We start from the raw sequence: 21,482 nt of genomic DNA on the forward strand, positions 1-21,482 counted from the left end.
AAGGAAAACACTGCGGGAGAATGAAGCTTTTGAAAAAGACCTGCTCTTATGATTTGGTGTCTGTAAATATTTACATAATTATATTTGAATAGCAGAGACATTGGCATAGACTAATTTCTTTATGTATGTGCAACCAGCTGTTGGGAAATAGAAGAAAATACGTAAAATCAAGCTTTTCAGAAGTCACCAATATTTCAGCACAGAAGAGGAGACAAACAGGCATGTGAGCAGCTGTATTTTATTGCACTTATCAGCACACAACCCTTGTGCACTGGCTGCCCGTGTCCCACTAGATGGTGGTCATGCTACAAGAAAAAAAAGGATGCAGAAGCATGCCTGAGTTGTCATCATTTCTGTTCGTCATCCTTCAGCGTTTTTTAATAGTTTCTAAAATATCCTCAGCTCACACACTGCAAGGTTTGCTGTTTTGTCTCTACTTTTTGAGCCACTGGGTATTTTTCCTAATACACAGTGGGAAATCCTGAATGAGTGTCGTGTAGTAGTATTTCCATATTAATTTAACTACTGATGTTTAGGTATGGTGAACAGCTACTGAACATGCTCTTGAATTAGGCACCAAGTCACGTTCCTGAGACTCTCAGAAGTGAAATCACAGAATCACAGATGGTTTGGGTGAGAAGGGATCTTAGAGCTCATCCAGTTCCTCCCCCTGCCATGGGCAGGGACGCTTCCCTCTATCTCAGGTTGCTCCAAGCCCCATCCAACTTGGCCTTGGGCACTTTCAGGGACGAGGTACGAGTTTTAATGAGGGACTGTAATAAAATATCACCACGAAAATATGTGCAGACATAAAGCAAACATTCTTCATGGAGAAACTGAAGGAATACCCTCTGCCTCCGTGTTCAGTTCTTGCAGGGAGAGGGTGAGGCCCCCACTGCAGAGCTGCCTCCAGCCCTGGAGCCCAACACAGGAGGGAGCTGGAGCTGCAGAGAGCCCAGAGCAGCTCCAGGATGAGCAGGGGGATGGAGCAGCTCTGCTGGCAGGAAAGGCTGGCATTGTTCAGCCTGGGAAAGTGAAACTTCACCGGGACCTAATTGTGGCCTTCCAGAGCCTGAAGGGAGCCCCCAGGAAAGGTGGAATGGGACTATTTGTATGAGTACATAGAGACAGGACCAGAGAGAATGGCCTCAAAGTGACAGAGTTGGTTTGCACTAGATGTTAGGAGGAAATTCTCTCCTGTGAGGGTGGGGACACCCCGGTACAGGCTGCCCAGCGAAGCTGCTGCTGCCCCATGTCTGAAAGTGTCCCAAGCCGGGTCGGACAGGGCTTGGCGTACCCTGGGCCAGCAGCAGATCTCCCTGCCCGTGGCAGGGCTGTGACGAACCGCTCCCCCTGCTCCCTGCCCGCTCTATGAGGGCACTGCGGGTGTGCCCGGCCGCGGGCCCGCCCCTGCCCTCAGGGCCGCCCCGCCCCGCCCCGCCCCGCCCTCCGCGCCTGCGCGGGGCCGTGCGCGCGTCCCTTCCGCCTCCCGCGGAGGCGCCGCCCCCGCCGCTTCCGGGATCCTGCGGCTCCTCGGGAGCCTCGGGAGCCGCGGGCGCGGTGGCGGCGGGCGCGGAGCTCCACCGGCCGGGGCCCGGCCCCAGCGCCCCACCGCGCCGAGCGCAGCGGGGCCGCCACCGCCGCCGTCGCCGCTGCTGCTGAGGTAAATCCGCCCGCGGATCCTCCCCGCGCCCCGGCGGGTCCCCGCGGCAAGGAGCGCGGTGGCCCCGGGAAGGGCGAGCGGGGAAGGTTAGCGGCGATGAGCCGCCTCGGGCCGGGCTGAGCGCTGGGCTGCCGGTTGGGCGCAGTTCGTGTGGGGTGTTTCTGATTCTCCTGTCGCCTTCCGCGTTATTTACACCCCCCCTAAAAATTAACAGTTAGCCATCAGCAGCAGTGGGAAGAAGCCCGGACGTGTCCCTGTGCCCGAGCGCGGGTGTTGTGGAGCCCGAGCTGCCGCCGTGGGGAGCTGGAAGGGCAGCGAGCAGCTCCTGTTTGACTCCCACCTCCCCGGCCGTGCCCTGGGGCTTGCTCCGGGGAGTTTCCCTGATTTATGTGATTCTAATTTTCCTCATTTCCAGGAGGGGAGAGCAGCGCTTGCAGGAAGTGGGAATGCAAATTGGTCTCAAATGAGAGGGTGGGTTCGTACAGTACAGCGTGTGTGTGATCTGTGCCATAAAAAAAGGGATTGGGAAATCACTGGCTACTTTTTGTACTGAATATCCACTCGTGTGATGGTATCAGGATGCAGAATTACAGTGATGTAACTGTTTGCTTTGCTGGAGACATAATTAGGTTGAAGTCGCCGTGACTGTTCACATTAACAGACTTAAATTAGCTCTTTTGAAGTGAATGCTCCCTGACTTTGAAAATTTACAGATAAAAAGGAGCCGTACTGGTTCGTTAGGAGATGAAACTGATGTGAAATTTCAGCGGTTTGAGATTAGAGTTAAATAGCTGAGATCTCTTTGTGGCTGAAAGGAATTGGTAATACTTTTATCTTTCTAAAGTGTCTTAGTTTTCCTTTAGCTTAGTATATTTTGTATATTACAAATCTGATGGATTTCTTTTTTATGCCTTTTATGAGGGCAGAGAACTTTTAAGGAAATTGAATTGATGAAATTTTGCAGTGGTTGAATGGCTGAACATGAGGAACATAGAGGAAACGTGAGGATTTATGTATGTGATATGATGAGCAATTGAAGGCTTAAACATTCTTCTAATATTGGAAGTTGCTAGTGAGAATAGTTTGACCAACAGCATTCTCTTTTGGGACCTGGGAGGAAGAATCACATGGACATGGATGTGGATATTACAGCTGACATAAAAACGTGCTTGCCAGCTTGATATCACAGAGCAATCACTGTATGTGATAGCTGAGCCCAACTGAGTGTGAGGATAGAGTGTGCACTGATGAATACAAAAATTAGAAGTAAAAAATTACTCTCAAGTAGGATGTGATTCATGCAGTTGCTGTTGGCAAAGAGGTAAAAATTGCAGTTTTCACATACCACTGTTGATATTGGTGTGAGCCTGCAGCCTGTGGAGTCTAATCTGAATTTGAGCCTGTTCCAGAAGAGGCAGAAATCAAAGCCCAGCCATAGACTGTGTTTGTGTCCTTCTCAGGTGAAGGGTGCTTAATTCAGGAGTGTTTTGTCCTTGCTGCTGTACCCCAGTGAACTCTTGGTGGATCAGATAGTGTGTTTGGTTCTTTGCTGGGCAGCAAGGTCTTATGTAATATATTTTCTTTGACTTTCACATCTCAGGGTGAGAGATGTGTTATTGAAAAGATATCTTGCTGAATGTCTCTGGCGTTACTTTGTGCTTATGGAAGAGTGATTTGGTATCACAAATGTATTCCATGTCTGATAAGGAAGCTTTTTAATACTTTGTACAAATATGTGTTGTGAATATGTGCATCCGGGTGTTTTCTTGCATTTTTAATAACTTCTTTTACCATGAGTTCTCATTTCTGGGTTTTGAGGATGTTTATAAAGATGTTAGTAGCATAAATCATAGAAGTGATTTGGGTTGGGACATTAAAGATCTTGTTCCCACCCCTTGTGGGAACATGTTCAGTAGATGAGATTGCTCAGAGCTCCATCCAGCCTGGCCTTGAACAATTCCAGGGATCCAGGGGCAGCCACAGCTTCTCTGGGCAGCCTGTGCCAGGGCCTCCCCACCCTCACAGGGAGGAATTCATTCTATAGCTAAACTAAATTTCTCCTCTTTTTGTTTGAAACAAGACATAAGTAATTAGATGAGCAACTTCCCAGTAATAACTCCCTACTTACACTGAAGTACTTCTGGATACTTTGAGGTGATTTAGAAGCAGCTCATCCCCTTTTCAAAGCTGGAAAGGAGCAATTCCAGCATTTCCTGATGGCTGCCTTAAGGAGAGTTGTTACAGTAGGTTGAAACTTGACTGTATTAAATATGGACTTAGTGAATAATCTCTTCAAGGTGTTGTACACAGTCTCACATTAATTCTGTGTTCCACTGTGATCTGTCCCCATGTGCCTGCAGGAGAGATGGACCAGCACAAGGAAAGGGCTGAAAGGTATTAAATGGGAAATTCAAGAGATAAATACTTCATGTATTTTATGAACAACAACAGGGTTTTGGAGAGATGGTGAGCTGTGTCACTGAGCATGGATATGGGAATAAGTTGATGGTGACACTTCAGGGTTGTATCATGGATCTCCATCACAAGTTATTTTAGCTGCTCCTCTCCAGAGCTGTGTGTGCTGTGTTAGGGACATCCCAGATTCCCAAATTGCTGTGAGGATGGCTGCTAGACTAGTCACTGGTAAGGAATTGAAACAAGCCACAGGTGATTTTTTAAGTGCCTTTGCAGCTTGGCTTGCCTGGATCTGTAATAAAAGTAAGTGATTCTTCTAAATTAGATATGACTCTGTGCAGATATTATCTGATAGGTATTTATCTGTCAGCAGTGAACAGCCCAAATTGCCCATGGAACTGGCTGCAGGAAGAGGTTTGCCTGCTTGATTAACTTAAAACTCACAAGTTCCTGGAGTTAATGTTTATGCTGTAACCTCTGAGGGAGATTACAGGCTGTAATTTTGATTTGCCGCCAGTGCTCTGCTTCCAGGTAGGATTTAAATCCATTGTATGTAAGTAAGTGCTGCAGGATTATTATTCTGATGTGCAATTTGTGTTGGTGTCTCTACAACTATTGAGAGCAATCAGAAATATTGAAATAAAGGCATTTTCTTTATTGTGTTACCACTGAAATGGGAGGAATCTTAGGAACTGTCCATTGTGTAGCTTGAAGGAAAAGGCAACCAAAAAAATGTATGCTTTGACAACTGATGGATTTTTAGCCTGTATATAAATTCTTATTTGTTCAAAAAAATTACAGAGAAATAAGCTTTTCTTTTTTCCTACAATTATGCTTTTCTATTCAACCTCAAAAAATAGCAGGAAGAAGGACTCTTCTTAATGCTGAAGTGCCTGGTTTTTTAAATTCAGTTCAGAGGCCTTTGTCTTCTAATGCCCTTAGCAATCTTCTTCCACTAAACCCAGTAATTTTACAAGGCCATCTTTCTGGTGATCATGAGTTCATACCATAACTTCTTTAAAAGTTGTTTGGGGTTTTTTATTCCAATGGTTCATCTGCATTTTAGACCTGAGTTTCAGTACCAGTGAGGTGCAGCTCAGGTGAGACATTCCCAACCTGAGAATTCCAAATAACACCTAAGAGTGGAACAGGGTTGGGTCAGGTTTAATATAACCACGTGTGCAAACATAACATTGGTCATGAAGCATTGAATAATTTGGTGTTATCTTCTGGTGCTAGATAAAGATTTGTAAAAGGTCAAATTCAAAACTCTTGCTTGGTGTATTAGAGGTTGAAGTGTAGTGCTTTGTCCTTTTGTACTCTAAGTATGCAACAGAGGAAATTTGGTTAGGACAGGCATTGAAGCAAATAAATGAAGAGAAGAGGGAAGCTGTGAGCATCTCAGTGGGGATGCTGAGCTCTTCATAAAGGGAGAGCTTTCCAACATTGATCCTCTTGTCTTGGAGGGACCAGGGTGGGGGCACTGGTGTGGGCAGCTGGAGAGGAGAAGGATGGGGAAAATCACATGAGAATGCCTAAATCCATTATTCCTGCAAAGCTGATCCAAGGGAATACTTCTTGCACATAAACCAGTAACTGGTGATGCTGTGATAAACAGATTTTGCACAGGATTGCAGTTGGGATTAGGGACTGACTGAACAAATCATGTCCCTGTCTCATCAATTAATTCTCCACGAGCAATTGCAGCTTGATGACTCGGGGTTGAATATTTCACCTGCAGAGGCCGAGTGTGTCGTGTTCCATCTCCTGTCATCCCCAGCTCCAAACACTGCACATTAATGTGACACACTCAGCCTGTCTGCTCCTGTCTCTGCTCAACTGCCACCAAATGCCACGTCAGTGACAACTTAATGGGGATTGGGTTTCACAATATTGTGAAGTTTAAGGAAAATCTAAAAGCTTATTTGTAAAGCAAACCACAAAGCAATCACAGCTTCCTGCAGTGATACAGAAGATAAAGGGATGGTGATTTTAAACTAAAAGAGGGTCAGTTGGGATTTGATATCAGAAGTTTTTCACAATGAGGGTGGTGAAGCTCTGGCACAGAGAATCTGTGGATGCCTCATCCCTGGAAATGTCCAAGCTCAGGTTGGATGGGGGTTTGGAACAACCTGGGATAGTGGGAAGTGTCCCTGCCCATGGCAGGGGATGGCACTAGTGGCATTTACAGGGTCCCTTCCATCCCAATCTATTCAATAATTCTGATACGTTCACAATAAACATTTGCATTACAATTTAGTCTTGCAGTAGAATGTTTGAGTTTGTTTAGATTAGGTAAGAGACTCCTCCTTTCCAATTCCCTTTGAACTGGGAAAATTTGAAAATGGTTACTGAAGAACTCCACCAGTAATGTTGTATTTGGAGTATCTATTTCTAACAAGTTGCTTCCAGAAGCATTTCAAGAAAGTGACTTTGTATTTGCTGTAGCTCTTAAATGTCAGAATCCTTATGTTACTCTCAAAATATATTAAGTTAACCTTGTAAGCAGGAGTTATTTCCCTGTCACAAAATTTACTTCAAATAAATAGAGAATAAAACCAATGAAGAAGAAAACCCTAGGTACTTCTTTAGGCAGCTTTAATCAGACAGCAATTCAGGCCCACACCTCTTCTGTTCTCTTCCCCAAATAGAAATGTAATGCAAGGTTCTGTGCTGCAATCCTGCTCCAAGTGCCATGTGGTGATTTCCAAAAGTTAACAGCTAAAAATGTCAAGCTATCAAGTACCTGGTTTTCTAAATAAAATACAAACTTTTCCACTGTAGCTACATGCAGCATGTTTCAGGGTGCTACTATTGATGTATATTACTTGTATTTAACAGTATTTTCTTGATGCAGCTTTGCTAATCAGTTTGTTGGTGATGTCTTTTCAGATTACATCAGACATGACTATGTGAATAACCAGGGATAACCCAAAGGCAGGACAGGATGTCAGAATAACATACAAAACATTTTTGAGGTATTTGTTTTGTTTTGGATTACTTTAATTGTGCTAAAATTTTTTTGGTTGTCTTTAAGAAATTTAAACAAAGTTAATGCAGTAATTCTGTGCCATTCCCTACTTAAAACATTCCTTAAAGGTTTTAGAAGCCCTTTTTTTGGATGAATTAATAGCTGATTTACATGGTTATCTTCATGTTCCAGCTGCTAATTATGTATCTTTATGAAACTTAAATTTTCTTGACCATGAGGAATATTGTCCCAAAGTGCTGTTGGACTTAATTGACATAGATTGTAGTTTTAGCTATGAACATTTAGAAAGATCAGGATAATTTGAACTGGGTGAAAAGAGGGTCTTATTTAGGTTAAATTAAGCTTTTATTACTTTCAAGGGAGATAATGTTCATTCTTTACTAAGGTAATTTTCTAGTGTGTGACATCTTCATCCTTGGCTTAGCAGCTGCATTCTGGTGAGAGAGAGGAATTTTGTCCAAAAAAACCCCAGTGTGTGAACAGAAAACACAATTTAACTCCTAGAAATTGTAGTAGATCAAGAAGCAGAGCTGAATTTCAGTTTGTTCTGTTCCACAAGCAGAGAATGTGTCCTTCAGACACCTCACAGTGTCCTGGGAGCTTCCCAGCTATTTTTGCAGTTGCTCTCACATCTCTCTGCTGCATCTGCATGTATTTATTTTCATTTCTGGTTTCTTGGATTGCTCCTGCCTGGTTCTAACATCAAAGTTTAAGGATCAGAAGGATTTCCTGGGCAGGGTGTGTTATTCTGATTCTTGATAAAGAGTTTTTAAAGGGTTTAGGCAAACACAGCTTCAACAAAAACCATCTCAGTGACCTGGTAATGGTCACTTGGACCATTTTAGAGGAACAAAGTGATCCCATATTCAAGGTCTTGGGATGGAAATTGCAGTGCCATAATCCCTACAGTTGTGTGTAGGCTGCCATTAGTAAGGGGGAAAAAGGGAGACCTCTGTGTGCCTGTCATAAATCAATAGAAATGCTTTCAGGTTTCTCTCAGACATGGCCTTTAATAGTCAGAATCAATATGATTTTTAGAACACAGTATACTTTTAAAGCAGCAGGATATTCTTGAGGCTAATGTTTAAGCTTTAATTTGTCTCCTGTTTGTTGATAGCACTTCAGTTCTGCCATTCCATATCTTTCCTTGGGAGAGATGTCTGGAAAATAATTCTATTTTCATGAGAACTGTTAAGGCTTTAAATCTGGCTTCTGCTCCACATTGGAAGGACAACAAAGCCCTAAAAGAGTTTTCATGAAGTAAAATTAATTAATGTGTTCTTTGAAAATCTGAATCATGTAATCCGTTGCCACATTAATTTAACTAGAACCATTTGTTTCCCTTAAGTTTGGGCTGATCTGAGACCATTTTATAAGTTACCCAATATGTCTTTGTAACAGACTTGTGGTTTTTCCAAAACAATAACATTTTTGTCAACAAATTTAGCTGCTTTCTAACTTGTTGTGTTGTTTGTTGTGAGTAATGTATTAGAGCAGCTTTATTTCCATCCTGGTTTTCCTTTCTACTCTTCCCTCACTTGCTGGAGCAGAATGAAAATTGAACAGTCTGGTGCCATAATTTGCTGTTTTCAGAGAGACATGAGCTGTAATTTAATGAAGACATTCTCATTTTAGTTTGAGAGAAAAGAAGTTGAGTTTTTAACAGAAGGAGAGGAGGGGTTTATGAGGACAGCATGATGGAAATGAAACCAGTCTAAAATCCCTTTGCTGGGCATTGAAGTTGCATATTATTGATGGGTTAACCCTGGCTGGACACCCACCAAAGATGGTCTGTGTCTCAGCTGGAGAGGGGAGAGAAAATACTAAAAAAGGCTTGAGGGTCAAGATAAGAGCCAGAGAGATCACTCAGCAATTTCTGTCACAGGCTTGACCTGGGGAAATCATCTTTATTTATTACCAATGACATTAGAGTAGAATAATAAGAACTAAAAACAAAAAACAAATAAACCTAAAAATAGGAAAAAAAAAAACCCAAACCCTTAAAACATGTTTCTCCCCTTCTTTCATATCCATCTTGATATAGTCCCAGAATCGCTCAGGTGTCGATCAGAAAGAATCCCAGTTCTATTTTGAACTTGAATATGCTTTATCTCCCAGAAACAAAAACCCAGAGCCACCTATACTCTGCTCCCTCATTAATAATTAATAATAATGATGATGATGATGGTGGGATGTTTGTCCCTGCAGGGCGAGGCCAGCAAACCATGCAGTCATCAGGGCACCGTTTCCGCGATGTCGAGCACCACCCGCTCCTGGCCGACAATGACAGCTACGACTCCTCCTCCTCCTCCTCGGAGGCCGACATGGCCGAGAGGGTGTGGTTCATCCGGGATGGCTGTGGCATGGTCTGTGCCATCATGACCTGGCTCCTGGTGGTCTATGCAGACTTCGTAGTGACTTTTGTCATGTTGCTGCCTTCCAAAGACTTTTGGTACTCCGTGATCAACGGGGTTCTCTTTAACTGCTTGGCAGTGCTGGCTCTGTCGTCGCATCTGAGGACTATGCTGACTGATCCAGTAAGTATCCAGGCATTCCTTGGCATTGGATTGTCCCCTCCATCTGCACAGAAGTTTGGAGAAGTGATAACCAGGTTTTCTTCTGCTGGGAAAAGTCAAAATCCTCGTGTTAGAGTCAAAATCCTTGTGTTAGATTCAAAACCCTCAAGGTTTTGATGATACCTATATTTATCATCAGGATGGTACCTGTACTTCTGTTACTCCATTAATGAAACCATAAACACAGTCAATATAAAATTTATAAAAGTGTTAGACTCAAGAAAAACCAGTAAAATATTACTCCAGATCCTGAAGAAGCTAGTCAAGTTTAGTCTTCTCTACCCTCATTTTTCTTACTTTTTTTCATCAGATTTATTTTCAAAATTTGTACCACCATCCTGTTGCATCTCTTGAAATGCTATTTGTGGCACATGGAAGAACTTTTAGAGGTGGATGTGCTGCAAAACCTCGGGCACACTTGGCATAATGGAAAAACCACTGTCCCATGATTCCTGCATTTGGTCTTCAAATATTTGGAGTCAGAGGGAAGGGAGATTTAAGCTGAACACACATTGAAGCCATGTAGATGAAAGAGGTCTTAAAAGTGCTCATTTCTTCAAACTTTTACTCTTCAAGATTTCAGGAGATGAAATGGTTGATTTTGTACTAAAATCTATTTACTATTTTTAGGGAATAAATGGGAAAAGTGGCATGAGGGGGCCAAACATCTATTTTCTCCAGATTTTTGGAGAAAAATGGAGATTTTTCTCCAATACCAGTGTATGGAGAAATTATGGGAGTGTTCAAAACCCCAGCAGGGTGTTGTAGTTAATGATTTTCTAGGTCTTTGATTTACTTCTGCCCACACCCAGTGATGAAATATCACAGCTTCTACAAACTGTGACAGCTAAGAGAGTTAATGGTTTAAGGATTTATTGCTTAAGAATATGAGCTGGTAGAACTGGGTGTCTTTCTAGACCCTAGTGTTGTTTTTATGGGTAAAACATGATCCAAACTGAGATGAGTCACTGCTTTTTTCCTTCGTTCCTTTCCTGCTGACTCCCAGAATGGAAGACACAACTGTGTGATAGAAACTAAGATGAAAGGAATGAACTGCCTCAAAACTTACGTGAATTAAATTTACTCTTGTAACTGTAAAAATAGATTTTTGGTGGCTGGCTGTGACTGTGAAAGATATTTTTGAAATACAGCATATTTTTGTCAGCAAAATGCTTGAAAGCATGGTCTGAGGTTCTCATCCCTGTGGCAGGTGAATAGGGGAATGTGTGATGTTTACACCAAATACTAACTTGAGTGAGAACATTCAGATTGCAAAATACACCTCAGGAGTGCAACATGAGTGTTTAAGGAAGTGTCTGTGTACCCTGTGAGCACCAGTTCAGGTTTGAAGCACCACTCAGCCAAAGAGCTCACCTGGGACAGGACCTGGGCTGTGTCTTGGCCAACACAAACACAAATTTATTATTCCAGGCCATAGGTAACAAAAACTCCCTGCCTAAGCAGAGGGGTGCTTGGCAGTGGAATCTGAATTCCTGCTTGCTTCTTAGTTCTGTCCCAGAACGTCTTAAGGTGTCTGTGTCATGTGCTGATGTTGCCAGGGGGCTTTTTTTGAGTGAGAATTAATTGTAGAACGTTGCAGTCAGCTTAGGCTGACCTGGAGAAGTCTCACCCTGTGTGAAGGACGTGCTGACCTGGAGGAGTTGGTACAGAAAGGTCACTGCACTGGGCTGTCACATCCCAGTTGATTTCACAATCACTTCCCCTCGCAGATAAGGCTTTACCTCCTTGAATGAGTGGGGTGACAATGGTGCTGTCCATTATTTTATCCTTACTAATCCAGATTTAGATACTGAACTCACGAGGCTGATGCAGCTCTGTGATAATCAGATCAGAAAACTAATCACTAGAAGTTAATTTATTTTCCCAATCAATTATGTTTCTTTTGAACCAGTTCCTTCAACTCTTTACCACAAAGCTGCACATTAAAGAAGAGTAAAGGAGCAAGTGCTGGTCCTGCTAACAGTGTCCAAGCTAAAGATTTTAGGAAAAAAGAATGCCAGTTCTCAAAACTTGGGGCAGGTGGTTAAACCCTGGCTTCAGGGAGTTGAAATAGCATCGTTCAAGTAATTGCTGATTTAACTTTTGTGGATGGCTTGCCCATTACTCAAATGCCACAAAAAATATTCAGGGTAACTCCTCAGCAAATGATGAGCAGTGCTTGTATCTGCAGGGTAAGATGTGTGTCCCTCTTCATTTCTGTGGGCTGGTGACAGGATATTCTATGAGAATTAAGCTAATACTTGGCCATAGGTGAGTCCTGCTGAAATAAAGCAAAATGACTTTGAGGTCAAGTAGAGGTAATTTATTCATTTGGAATTGATTCTGGCTTATAGCAGACTGGCTTTGAATAAATGAACTTATTTTGGCAATTATCCTGAGGTTACTGGTATGAAATCTGTGAAATGTATTTTTAAATGCTCTCATGCCATTTAAGAAGCTTTCTCTCCTCTAATTGAAATGATTTCAGGGGGCTGTGCCCAAAGGAAATGCCACTAAAGAATACATGGATAATTTGCAACTGAAACCAGGAGAAGTGATCTACAAATGTCCCAAGTGCTGTAGTATCAAACCTGAGCGTGCACACCACTGCAGGTATGCCAGAGTTCCTTAAAGAGTTCTGCATTTGGAGGCATGGAATAAGAATTCCTGATATTTGTTCATTTTTTTCCCCCCACAAATTTCTTTTGGTAGCCACTAAACTTTCAAATTCCTACATTGCAGAGTATTTTATAAGTGTAATGTACTATTGCCAAAAATGACTGTGGATGAGGAGAGAGAAGTAAGAGACTCAAAGATTTTGTAAAAATAACTGTGCTCTGGTGTATTAAATGATTTTGATCTGTGAATATCTTTTCCTGTACATCATTCCAGTTATTGTGCTGTACTGTGGGTAATGCAGGGCAAAGAAAAGAATCTCAGAGAATTTTCTGAGAGGAGCTGATTTAAGAAATGACTCCTGCAGTCTTAAACTAACAAAATTTAGAGTAGTTTTAAATGATTACTTCATGTCATCTCTTTGCAGTGCATTTGAAGTTATATGTGAATTGGCAGATTATTTTCCCAAAGTTGCAGGAATAATTGGTTAAATGCACTTCTACTTACTGAAAATCCATTTGAATAAGGACAGAAGCAATGATCACTTGAACTAAACACACTGTGGAAGAGATAGTAAATGTACATTTTAAATTCTCAATCTTTGGAGTTTTCAGGCACTATGGAAATGCTTTTGTAGTGTTTATTGTGTGCCAGTTGAAAATAGCTGTGCCTGCATAATCAGGGCTTACATAAAGATGCAAATGCTTCTGGTGGCTCTCTAGGTGTGGGGAGTGATGTGTGTTGAATTGTGAGAAGTATTCAACTGAAGTCTCTGAGTTAGTGCCTGTCAAAAGAAAAGAGCAGAGCCTTGTCAGGACTCTGAGACGATTCTGGAGCTTTGTGGGCTCTAAATTAAAAGCCTCACGTGTGTCACTTGTCTCAGTGCAAATGCTACGGCTGAGAAGCTGCTCCCATTATAAATCCTCAGCCTTGGCATGGAGCTCTTGTTCTCCTCTCAGCTGTGAGTGGGTTTTTGTGTCTGGAGTGTGAAGGGAGAAGCTCCATGGATAAACAGGCGAGTATGGAATTATCTCCAGTTTGTTTGTGCGTGGTTTAGGCTGGCTTTGCTGGGGTGCAGATCCCAGGGCTGCTTTGCTCTGAAGGGATGCTGCTGCTGCTTTATCCGCGCGGGAGTGTTCACTGGAGGATGGCTGGGGGTGGAGGCAGCACAGCTGCTCCTGGGGCAGGATGGGAGGTGGAAATCCCTGGGGATGCAGGAGAGCTGTGCACTGTGTCCATGGGCTGCTCTGAGGGACACCTGGGAGCCCCTGCAAAGAATGGGCTGGATCTCACTCATTTTCTCATCCATATTTAGGTTGATTCCTACAGAGACCTTGCAGGTATCTGTGGAAAGCATTTCCCACATCTTTGGTCCTGGTAGGATTTGCTAATTTGGAAGGAGCCTTAGGTGAAGACATCATTTGTTGAACTTTAAGTGGCAGAAAAAGAGCTGGAGCATCAGAGATCCTGGAGCTCAAATACTTCCTTTATAGCAAGAATTTGATCAGCATTTATTGTTAAAGCAGAGCAAGATTGGATAATGCCTGTGAAAAAGGAAATACCTGATATTTTCAAAGGGTTTGTTTTCCCCAAGCACCTGTTTGGGGATCCAGCTTTGTCTGTCTATTAATTGTTTTAATCACATTCTGTTTGATGCTCTACCTAAAGGCAGAGGATGTATTTTTGGGACATCTCTTGCTCCACAGAACATCTGAAAGAGAAAGTCAGAACTTGAAAAGGTTGTGGTATCCTTTTTGTGAGGCTGCTGTCATGTTTTTCTCAGCAGTTGGATTTCTGGTTTAATTGTCTTTGTTTCTGTTAATCTGATTCTTTGCCTTCGATTTATCACTGCAGGAGTTTACCCATCAGAAAAAGGGTTTGTTTGATTATTCTGCCAATTTTTTTATTGGTTTGCAAACCCATTCCAAGGACATTAAAAGGATGGTCTAGTCCCAAGTATTCAAAGTGGCAATTTGCTGATAGAAGAGACTTGGAAATGGAAATTGAAGTTGGTTTCTGTTGGGAAATACTTACACTCAGAGCCACAGTGCATGTTTTGAGTAGTAAATTATTAACAGAAGAGACTCTTAGGATGTAGTTATGAAAATTGTTGTGCAACACTGCAACAGAAGTTCCTTTAAGGAAGAAAAAGAGTTTCATAATACACATTAGTGATGGGGGAAAGAGCAAGAACCTTTCATCTACAGCTAAGCTCTGAAATACATTAAACTGATGTTTTAGTGAGCAGTTAACATTTTCAGCACAGAGAAGAGCCCTATCCTGAGGGAATGGGGTTTCATTTTCACTGAAGAAGCCCAGCTGTCATAATTTCTGCTTGTTCTGAGTGCCTGTGTCTGTGTGTGGGGCACTGTTACTCTGAATTAAGTCACTGAGATGTTTTCACCAGGCTCCCAGGGAATATCTGTTATCCACACCCATTTCTCTTGAGTCTTTAGCTGTGTCTTTCTGAATGTTATCTTTGGCTCTATTCAGAGCTGTAATTGCACCTGCCTGAGTTCATGGAGCAGCAATTCCAGGCTGGAGGAGAGACTTTCCTTCATCCACAGGTGCTTGTTCTGTTTGCTTCTCTCTCGTGAACAACCCTGGGTGCAGCTGAGGGAGGGATTTCCCCCAAACTCCTGCTGCATAAAAAGGAATAAAATACAAGGGATGGGGTAGGAAGAAGGCAGAACCACTGCTTGAAGCATAGCTGTGAGATTGTTGGTGAGAGATCAGGAAAGAAGGCAGGGTTCCAGGTATCTGAGCTCTTGTGAGAGCTCTGTGTGGGCTTGTGAGAAATTCTGAATGAGCAGAAGTGAGTCCTGCCCACCTCCCATCCTCCAGTGTTCAGCTTGATTGAGCCTGGGTAGGATTTTACTCAGCACTCCACATTAATACTGTTTTTAGAGTGCTGGCATAGATTCTATGGCACATCAGGAACCTTGTCTGGTTGTGGTACTCAGGGAAATGAGAGGCTGAGCTTGCAGGCAGCAAGGAAAGTGTTTCGAGGAGCCTCCTGAATGTCTCCTCTCAATTGATACCCAGTTTTCCTGCACCAGAGAGTGGTTGTGGTGTTCATCTGCTATTGGGATTTTCACTTGTATTTAGAGTCATTTGTAGCAGAGGATGAATCCTCTTTAATATCCATTAAACAAGAGTGGCTGGGTTTTGATAGCTCAGAGCAAAGGTGGCTTCATTTGGGATTCTTCCCCATAACCTGCACAGTGGTATATTCTGCTTCGTGCTGAATTACCATAGAATCATACAAATGTGATGACTTAAAAATTATTTTCTGCCTCAGAGCATCGATTTCCCCCCACATCTCCCTTTTTTGTCTCTCCAGTGACAGTCACCCAGCTTTGCTTTGTGGTTTGTCACCACAGCACTTGGAGATAGCACACATAAATCAGCCTGTGTTAAAAACAAAGGGGTTTGAATAACAGTCCCTGCATTTTTTAGACTTACTTGGCTTGGTGACTGCTGAAGTGAAAACATTTAATATTCTAGGTATTCTGCAGGAAAATCTGGAGCAGAGTGTGTGGCTGTGTTAAGTACAAAGCTGGGAAAATGGAGTATCAGCAATGCTTAAGCTATTGATTTATGAAGAACTACAACAGATGTTGCAACTGTTTCGTTTTTGATGTGTAATTCTTCATATTTGACTGCAGAATTGAGCCCACTGCTGCTGTAGAGCAGATGTAAAACGGAGCTATTGGGGTATTTGACTGCTGTGGACCTAGCCTTGACTCAAAACTGGCCAGGAGCAGAGTGAACCGGCAAAGAACAGGAGTGTTCAAGAAGTCATGAGCAAGTAGCTACTCAATAAGTGCTGGTTATAGTTTCAATATTTATGTTTTCTGTTGAGGAAGCGAGGTTTGGTACTGTAAGCTGTGCTTTAGTTGAGATTTTGATTGCATAAGTTTAGAATTTTATGGCTGGTTGAGACTTCAAGAGTGACAGTTTCTCTCTTGAAGACGTGACTTTCTTTGGTTTCTTACCCACAAACAAAAAAAAAGGCAAAAAAAAACCCCAAAAACCCACATAAACGTGAAATATTTACTTTATCTAAAAACCTCCAGAAGGGAAAGGGTTTTATTAATACTGAATGTAGAGAGAGCTGAAGCTTTGCTCGTTCTGAGCTGCAGGTGTCTGAAGCTGTGGATTTGCTTGATTGTGTGTTTGGCTATGCAGTGATTGTGTTTTATTGTGAGGAGTATTTTATGTACCCAGTCCGTTTTGAAGCAACAAAAAGCTGAGTTGTGAGAGGGAACAAGCAGTTTCTTTAAAGAAATGCAAATAAAACCCCTGTCTGCCATTTGTCAAGAAATATTTCAGCACATCATCCTGTGACCACTGGCTGTGCCCTTGTTTCTACATTTAAAATACAATTTCTCAACAGAAGCCTCTTGTCCTTTCTTCCAGTATTTGCAAGCGATGCATCCGAAAGATGGATCACCACTGCCCGTGGGTGAATAATTGTGTGGGGGAGAAAAATCAGAGATTTTTTGTTCTGTTTACGGTAAGTGAGCAGCAACAGCAGCTTGGTTTTAGTCTGAATCTACCTTGGTTATAACAACTTAGGCTGTGATTAGTGAGTAATGGTGTTAGGATACAATTTTGTTGTTTGGTTGGGTGGGTTTTTTCCTTCTATGCACGGTATTTCTATCCATATACATTTGAATTTTGTGCTGTTTCAAAGGTTCTTGGTTTTTCTGTGTTTTTTGTAATGATGCTGTCTCTTGTTTGCAGATGTACATAGCCCTAATTTCAGCTCATGCTCTTGTACTCTGTGGATTTCAGTTCTTCTCCTGTGTCCGAGGGCAGTGGACTGGTGAGCAAATAAATACTTAGTTTTCATTATCATAATCTAGCAGATGTTAAGGAAAAGTCATAGCATCCCTATTTCAGTTCCATCTTCAACTGATATCCTCAAAACATTTCAGATCTGTTTATCCACCACTCTCTGTTTTATTTCTGGGGTTTTTGCCCCCTTTCCTTCAGTCATTCTCTGTAAGAGTTGTGGCTGTCAGGGGCATTCTCACCCCTTTACACACAGTAGTAATTTACTACCTCTGTAGCAGGAAGGAAACTGAGCTGGTCCTCAACCACATCAGCACTACATCACCTAAATTTGGGCTTTGTGTGCACCACCTCAGTTCTGGGAATGACACCTGAAATTTAAATAGATTTCTCCCTCATTCCATTACTGGAGTCAGCTGTGGGGCTCCTGTAGAAAAGATATTCCCTAAACTATCCCATTTTTTTTTTTATTTAGGCTTCTGGCTTGTATTTCTTAATGTTCCAATGTGCCAGAGCTCATTCTGGTCTTGTGCTTTTGGCAGATTATCGATCTGTTCTTCTGGTATATGAAGCAGCAGGGAAATCCGTGTGACTTCTGTTTTTTTCTGAGTGTTTAATTAAGTGGATGGAATCTTAGAACTTTTTTTTACTTGAAACATTCACCTTCCTGTAGACTATCCCTGTTTAAATAAAACTGAGTTAATCAGGTGATCAGAGGCTCTCCAGAGATGTGAGGCAGAGCCTGATTACTTTGTGTGGAGAATTAAAAAAAACAAGAGTAATAAAGCAATCACAGCCAAGTGGAACATGTGTATTAACAAGTCAGGGTAGGGATGGATTTTACAGCATCTGTCTTGCAGGAAGCTCCAAGCTGCTCTCTCATGTGCAGTTCTGAGTTCTTCGCTCACCTCATGTGCAAACATTTATTTGATGGCCTTGAAATCCTGAGGCAGGATTGCAGAAATAGTTACCATGTGCTTTAGGGGAAGTCACAAGTGTTACTTGCATAAAAGTCTTAATTTTCTTGATCAGCAAATAAAGCTGCTGAAAAAACAGAAGTTTGTTTGAAATGTGAAATATTATTTCAAGTGCCAGACATGTAGGACGTGCTCATTAATTTGCTGTTGGGTTTTTTTTGGTAACTACATATCTCATTTTCAGAGTGCAGTGACTTCTCCCCACCTGTAACTGTGATCCTGATGATCTTCTTGTGCCTTGAGGGTTTTCTGTTTCTCACTTTCACTGCAGTCATGTTTGGCACCCAAATCCACTCAATATGCAATGATGAAACGGTAAAAACCTTGACTTTTTTGTATTCTGTAAAATTTATTCTGGGAAGATGTGATTAGATGTAGTTTTATTTGCATGAAGAGAGGCTCTTGTTTTGGAGGAAGCTGCAAAGCTTCAATAGTTCATCATTTTTATTTTTGACAGTTGGGAAGATTGGAATGGTTTACTGGGGGTTGCTTTTGAACAGAACTTCTTGCACTATTTGCTTTTCTGAGATTTTGTAATTCGGTTTTAAATGACAAAGAATGCAAAGCTTCTGACTTGAGGTTTGACTTTCCCTTCTCAGCTGGCACAAATTCCTGCTGGGTGCCACCAGGAGTGTCTGCTTTTCTCAGGTTTACACTGAAAATCAGTCTCTCACCTCACTTTGATGCATTTTATCAGAGGATAAAACAGAGTTTGGCCATTGGCTCCCTTGTCCTTAAATCTACAGTGTCACATCTTGAGAGAATAATTGTCTGGAAACATAAGGAAATTGAATCCTGTGACTGTTCAATGCTTTCTTATGTTTAAAAGTGTATTTCTGTATGGAGGAGTAAGTGCAAAACAACTGGTAAACATTGAGCCTTCATTAGTGGGTAGCACAAAAAGTGACCATCAAAATAATGCATTTGGAAGAGTAATCCTGCCTCCAGTAATTGTGGAGCAGGAGCCCTATTGTCTGCTTTCATTAATTGAATAAGTAACTTGTAGTGTAGGGTATTGCACGTGGATCCATCAGCTTTCCTGAGATTTTTGTCTTTTAGCTTGAGGGGCAAAGAGAGGTAGATCAATCTTCTTATCCATATTTTATGTTCTAAACCTTCTGCCTTGTATCCACAGGGCTAAAACAGTTTATTTTTTCTTAATAATTAATAAATAACAGCAAGAAACTAATCAGCTGAGGAACAACACAATAAAACAACACAATGAAAATGCAAACCCAGTTTTTATAGCCACCGTTAAATTAAACTAAACCTTGGACTTAGCAGTGCATCCCTGCCTGTGTTTATTTCCAGGAGATTGAAAGACTGAAGAGTGAAAAGCCAACATGGGAGCGTAGACTCCGCTGGGAAGGGATGAAATCTGTTTTTGGGGGCCAGCCCTCCCTCCTGTGGATCAACCCTTTCGCAGGATTTCGGATCAGGCGACTTCTACTGCGAGGAAAGAAAGGAGGACCTGAGTTTTCTGTTTGAGTCTAAATATGCTGGAACTTGCAAGAATCCTATATAGTATTTATTTTGGGGCCAGAGAAGGCTGTCTACATATAATCTGTGACCAGGTGAAACTGATATCAGACATTTGCTTGTAGCAAGCAGAGTTTTCTACGTTTATTGTCACAGACATCTCATTAATTCTGAGACAGGAACTGGATCTGCCATGATCTTCACAACAGGATACCAGAGGAAAAGCACGTGGTCACACTAAAGAAGCCAAATGTTGTCATGCTACTGTAATTTATTTTCTGAGATTACTTCCCCATTTTTTTGTTCTAAACACTTTTTATTTGATAAATGTCTGGGGAATTACCTGTGTGTTTTTATAACGAGTCTAAGTCCTTGGATGCAGTTGTCAATCATTAGGAGGAGCATTCTGGTGGAAGTCGATCTCCAGTGAGACGCAGCCTTCTCAGTTCAGATTTCAGGGAATTGTGCTTTGTTCAGTTCTCCTTTCTCTTTCAGCTTGTGTCCCACACATTCCTCACATGCAGGTGATGCCAAGGACTGGTGCCCAGCACAGAGGCACTGTCACACCCTGCCTGGCGTCTTCCCAGGCTCCCTGAAGTGTGGCCTGTGTTTGGCACTGTCCATCCCATCTGGCATTTGGGGAAAGGCTAAATTTTCACTTCTAACCTGGCTGGGGGCCAAATCCTGCCCTGGGATGTGCATTTCCAGTTCCTCATGCGTTGATTGCAGAGGAACTCAAGTGTGGACTGTGCAGGGATGGGTGGGACCAGTGTCCTGCTGTGTGAGGTGACAGTGAGTGGACAAACTGAGGGCAATTCACTGCAAACGCTTTGTCCTTGTAGGGTCTTGCTCTGCCCCTTTTTTACTGTACAGACTTTTCATAGAGGGAAAGCTGTTAATGATCCCTTGAGCAAAGACAGCAGAGGAAGAGGCAAGTGCCCTCCTTTCTCAATTACAGCACATCTTAAATGTAGAAACATCTGCAGTAGAACGAGTTCTTTTGAATTTAACCATTTCCAACCAAAACTACTTTGAAGAAATGAGAGCAATATAGATCTAGAACTGCTTTATGTGGGCCTGACAAACAACAGTAGTGCTAAAAAATGTTCATAAATCTGCAAGTAATTAAATACAAGCTGCAAGTAATAAAAATCCAGCTAAAAGTTGATTCTTTAAAAATGACATTTAGACTATTTTTTGTATTATCATTAACCTATAAATTACTGACCATATAAAGGATAAAGCAGGAGCCTTGATACATAGCTTGAAATCGTGCCTAGAAAGTAAATAGCTCCCTGTTTTGGGACTTGCCTTAAAATTGTCCTGTTCTTGCTTTTGCTCAGCCAGTGGCACTGGTGACCTGTCCCACCTCAAGCAGCTCAGAGCTCTGCATTCCAGCTTTTGTCACTGCAGGAGCTGTTTCCTTCCTGCTTCTCCATCTCCTTGTGGCATCCTGGTCCCATCAGTTTCTGTTCCATGGGGTGGCTGGAGGTACTGAGGGATCCATTTCATGTCTGTGGCCCTGTGAACAAAACTGTGCAATACTTTGGGATATTTTCTCTTTGCTTGGGTGGGGAGAGTGGTGGTGTGGAGTGCTGGAGACTTCCTAGATGGAAATCCACTGGAATCACAGTCTGATTAACAAAACCGAGGGGGAAGCTGGAAGTTCCACTGAATTCTGTGCAGATTCAGTTGCACACCTTAAAGACTGGGAGGGAAAAAAAAAAAAAGTGTCTGGCTTTGTCCTGTATATTGTTAAATGAGAAAATCAGAAAATATCACTCCAGGTGGTTGAACCCTGTGACTTGGCAAATGTGTGGGTGTGAAATCCGGTTTACTCGGCTTTTCAAATCCTTACGTTGTAATTTTTTTTTTTTATGTAAAAAAGAATAAACTAATGAATTGAAGTCTTAGTTGATTAACTTCTCTACATGTTAAGGTTTTTTTTTCCACGTATATTTAGA

The 21,482-nt window shown here is 42.1% G+C and overlaps 1 protein-coding gene across 1 annotated transcript; it reads left to right on the plus strand.

The window, feature by feature from the left end:
- The first annotated feature begins 1,563 nt into the window (after positions 1-1,563).
- ZDHHC7 (zDHHC palmitoyltransferase 7) lies at positions 1,564-21,443 on the plus strand. Its single transcript, XM_005528163.3, has 8 exons — positions 1,564-1,663; positions 6,971-7,056; positions 9,279-9,607; positions 12,135-12,259; positions 16,685-16,781; positions 17,012-17,093; positions 18,224-18,354; positions 19,351-21,443. Exons 3-8 carry the CDS (start codon positions 9,296-9,298, stop codon positions 19,525-19,527), a joined length of 924 nt encoding a protein of 307 aa, XP_005528220.1. The 5' UTR covers positions 1,564-1,663; positions 6,971-7,056; positions 9,279-9,295; the 3' UTR covers positions 19,528-21,443.
- The last annotated feature ends 39 nt before the right edge of the window (positions 21,444-21,482 follow it).

The sequence above is a fragment of the Pseudopodoces humilis genome, chromosome 14, assembly GCF_049639895.1.
Source record: "Pseudopodoces humilis isolate 2021_Gansu_Grassland_sample_001 chromosome 14, ASM4963989v1, whole genome shotgun sequence".
Taxonomy (NCBI): domain Eukaryota; kingdom Metazoa; phylum Chordata; class Aves; order Passeriformes; family Paridae; genus Pseudopodoces; species Pseudopodoces humilis.

Excerpts from the sequence above, each read along its gene's own strand:
- ZDHHC7 (XM_005528163.3), top strand. The coding sequence starts at position 9,296 with ATGCAGTCATCAGGGCACCGTTTCCGCGATGTCGAGCACCACCCGCTC. Across the intron at positions 9,608-12,134 it reads GGACTATGCTGACTGATCCA|GGGGCTGTGCCCAAAGGAAA; the intron begins GTAAGTATCCAG and ends AAATGATTTCAG. Across the intron at positions 18,355-19,350 it reads CAATATGCAATGATGAAACG|GAGATTGAAAGACTGAAGAG; the intron begins GTAAAAACCTTG and ends GTTTATTTCCAG.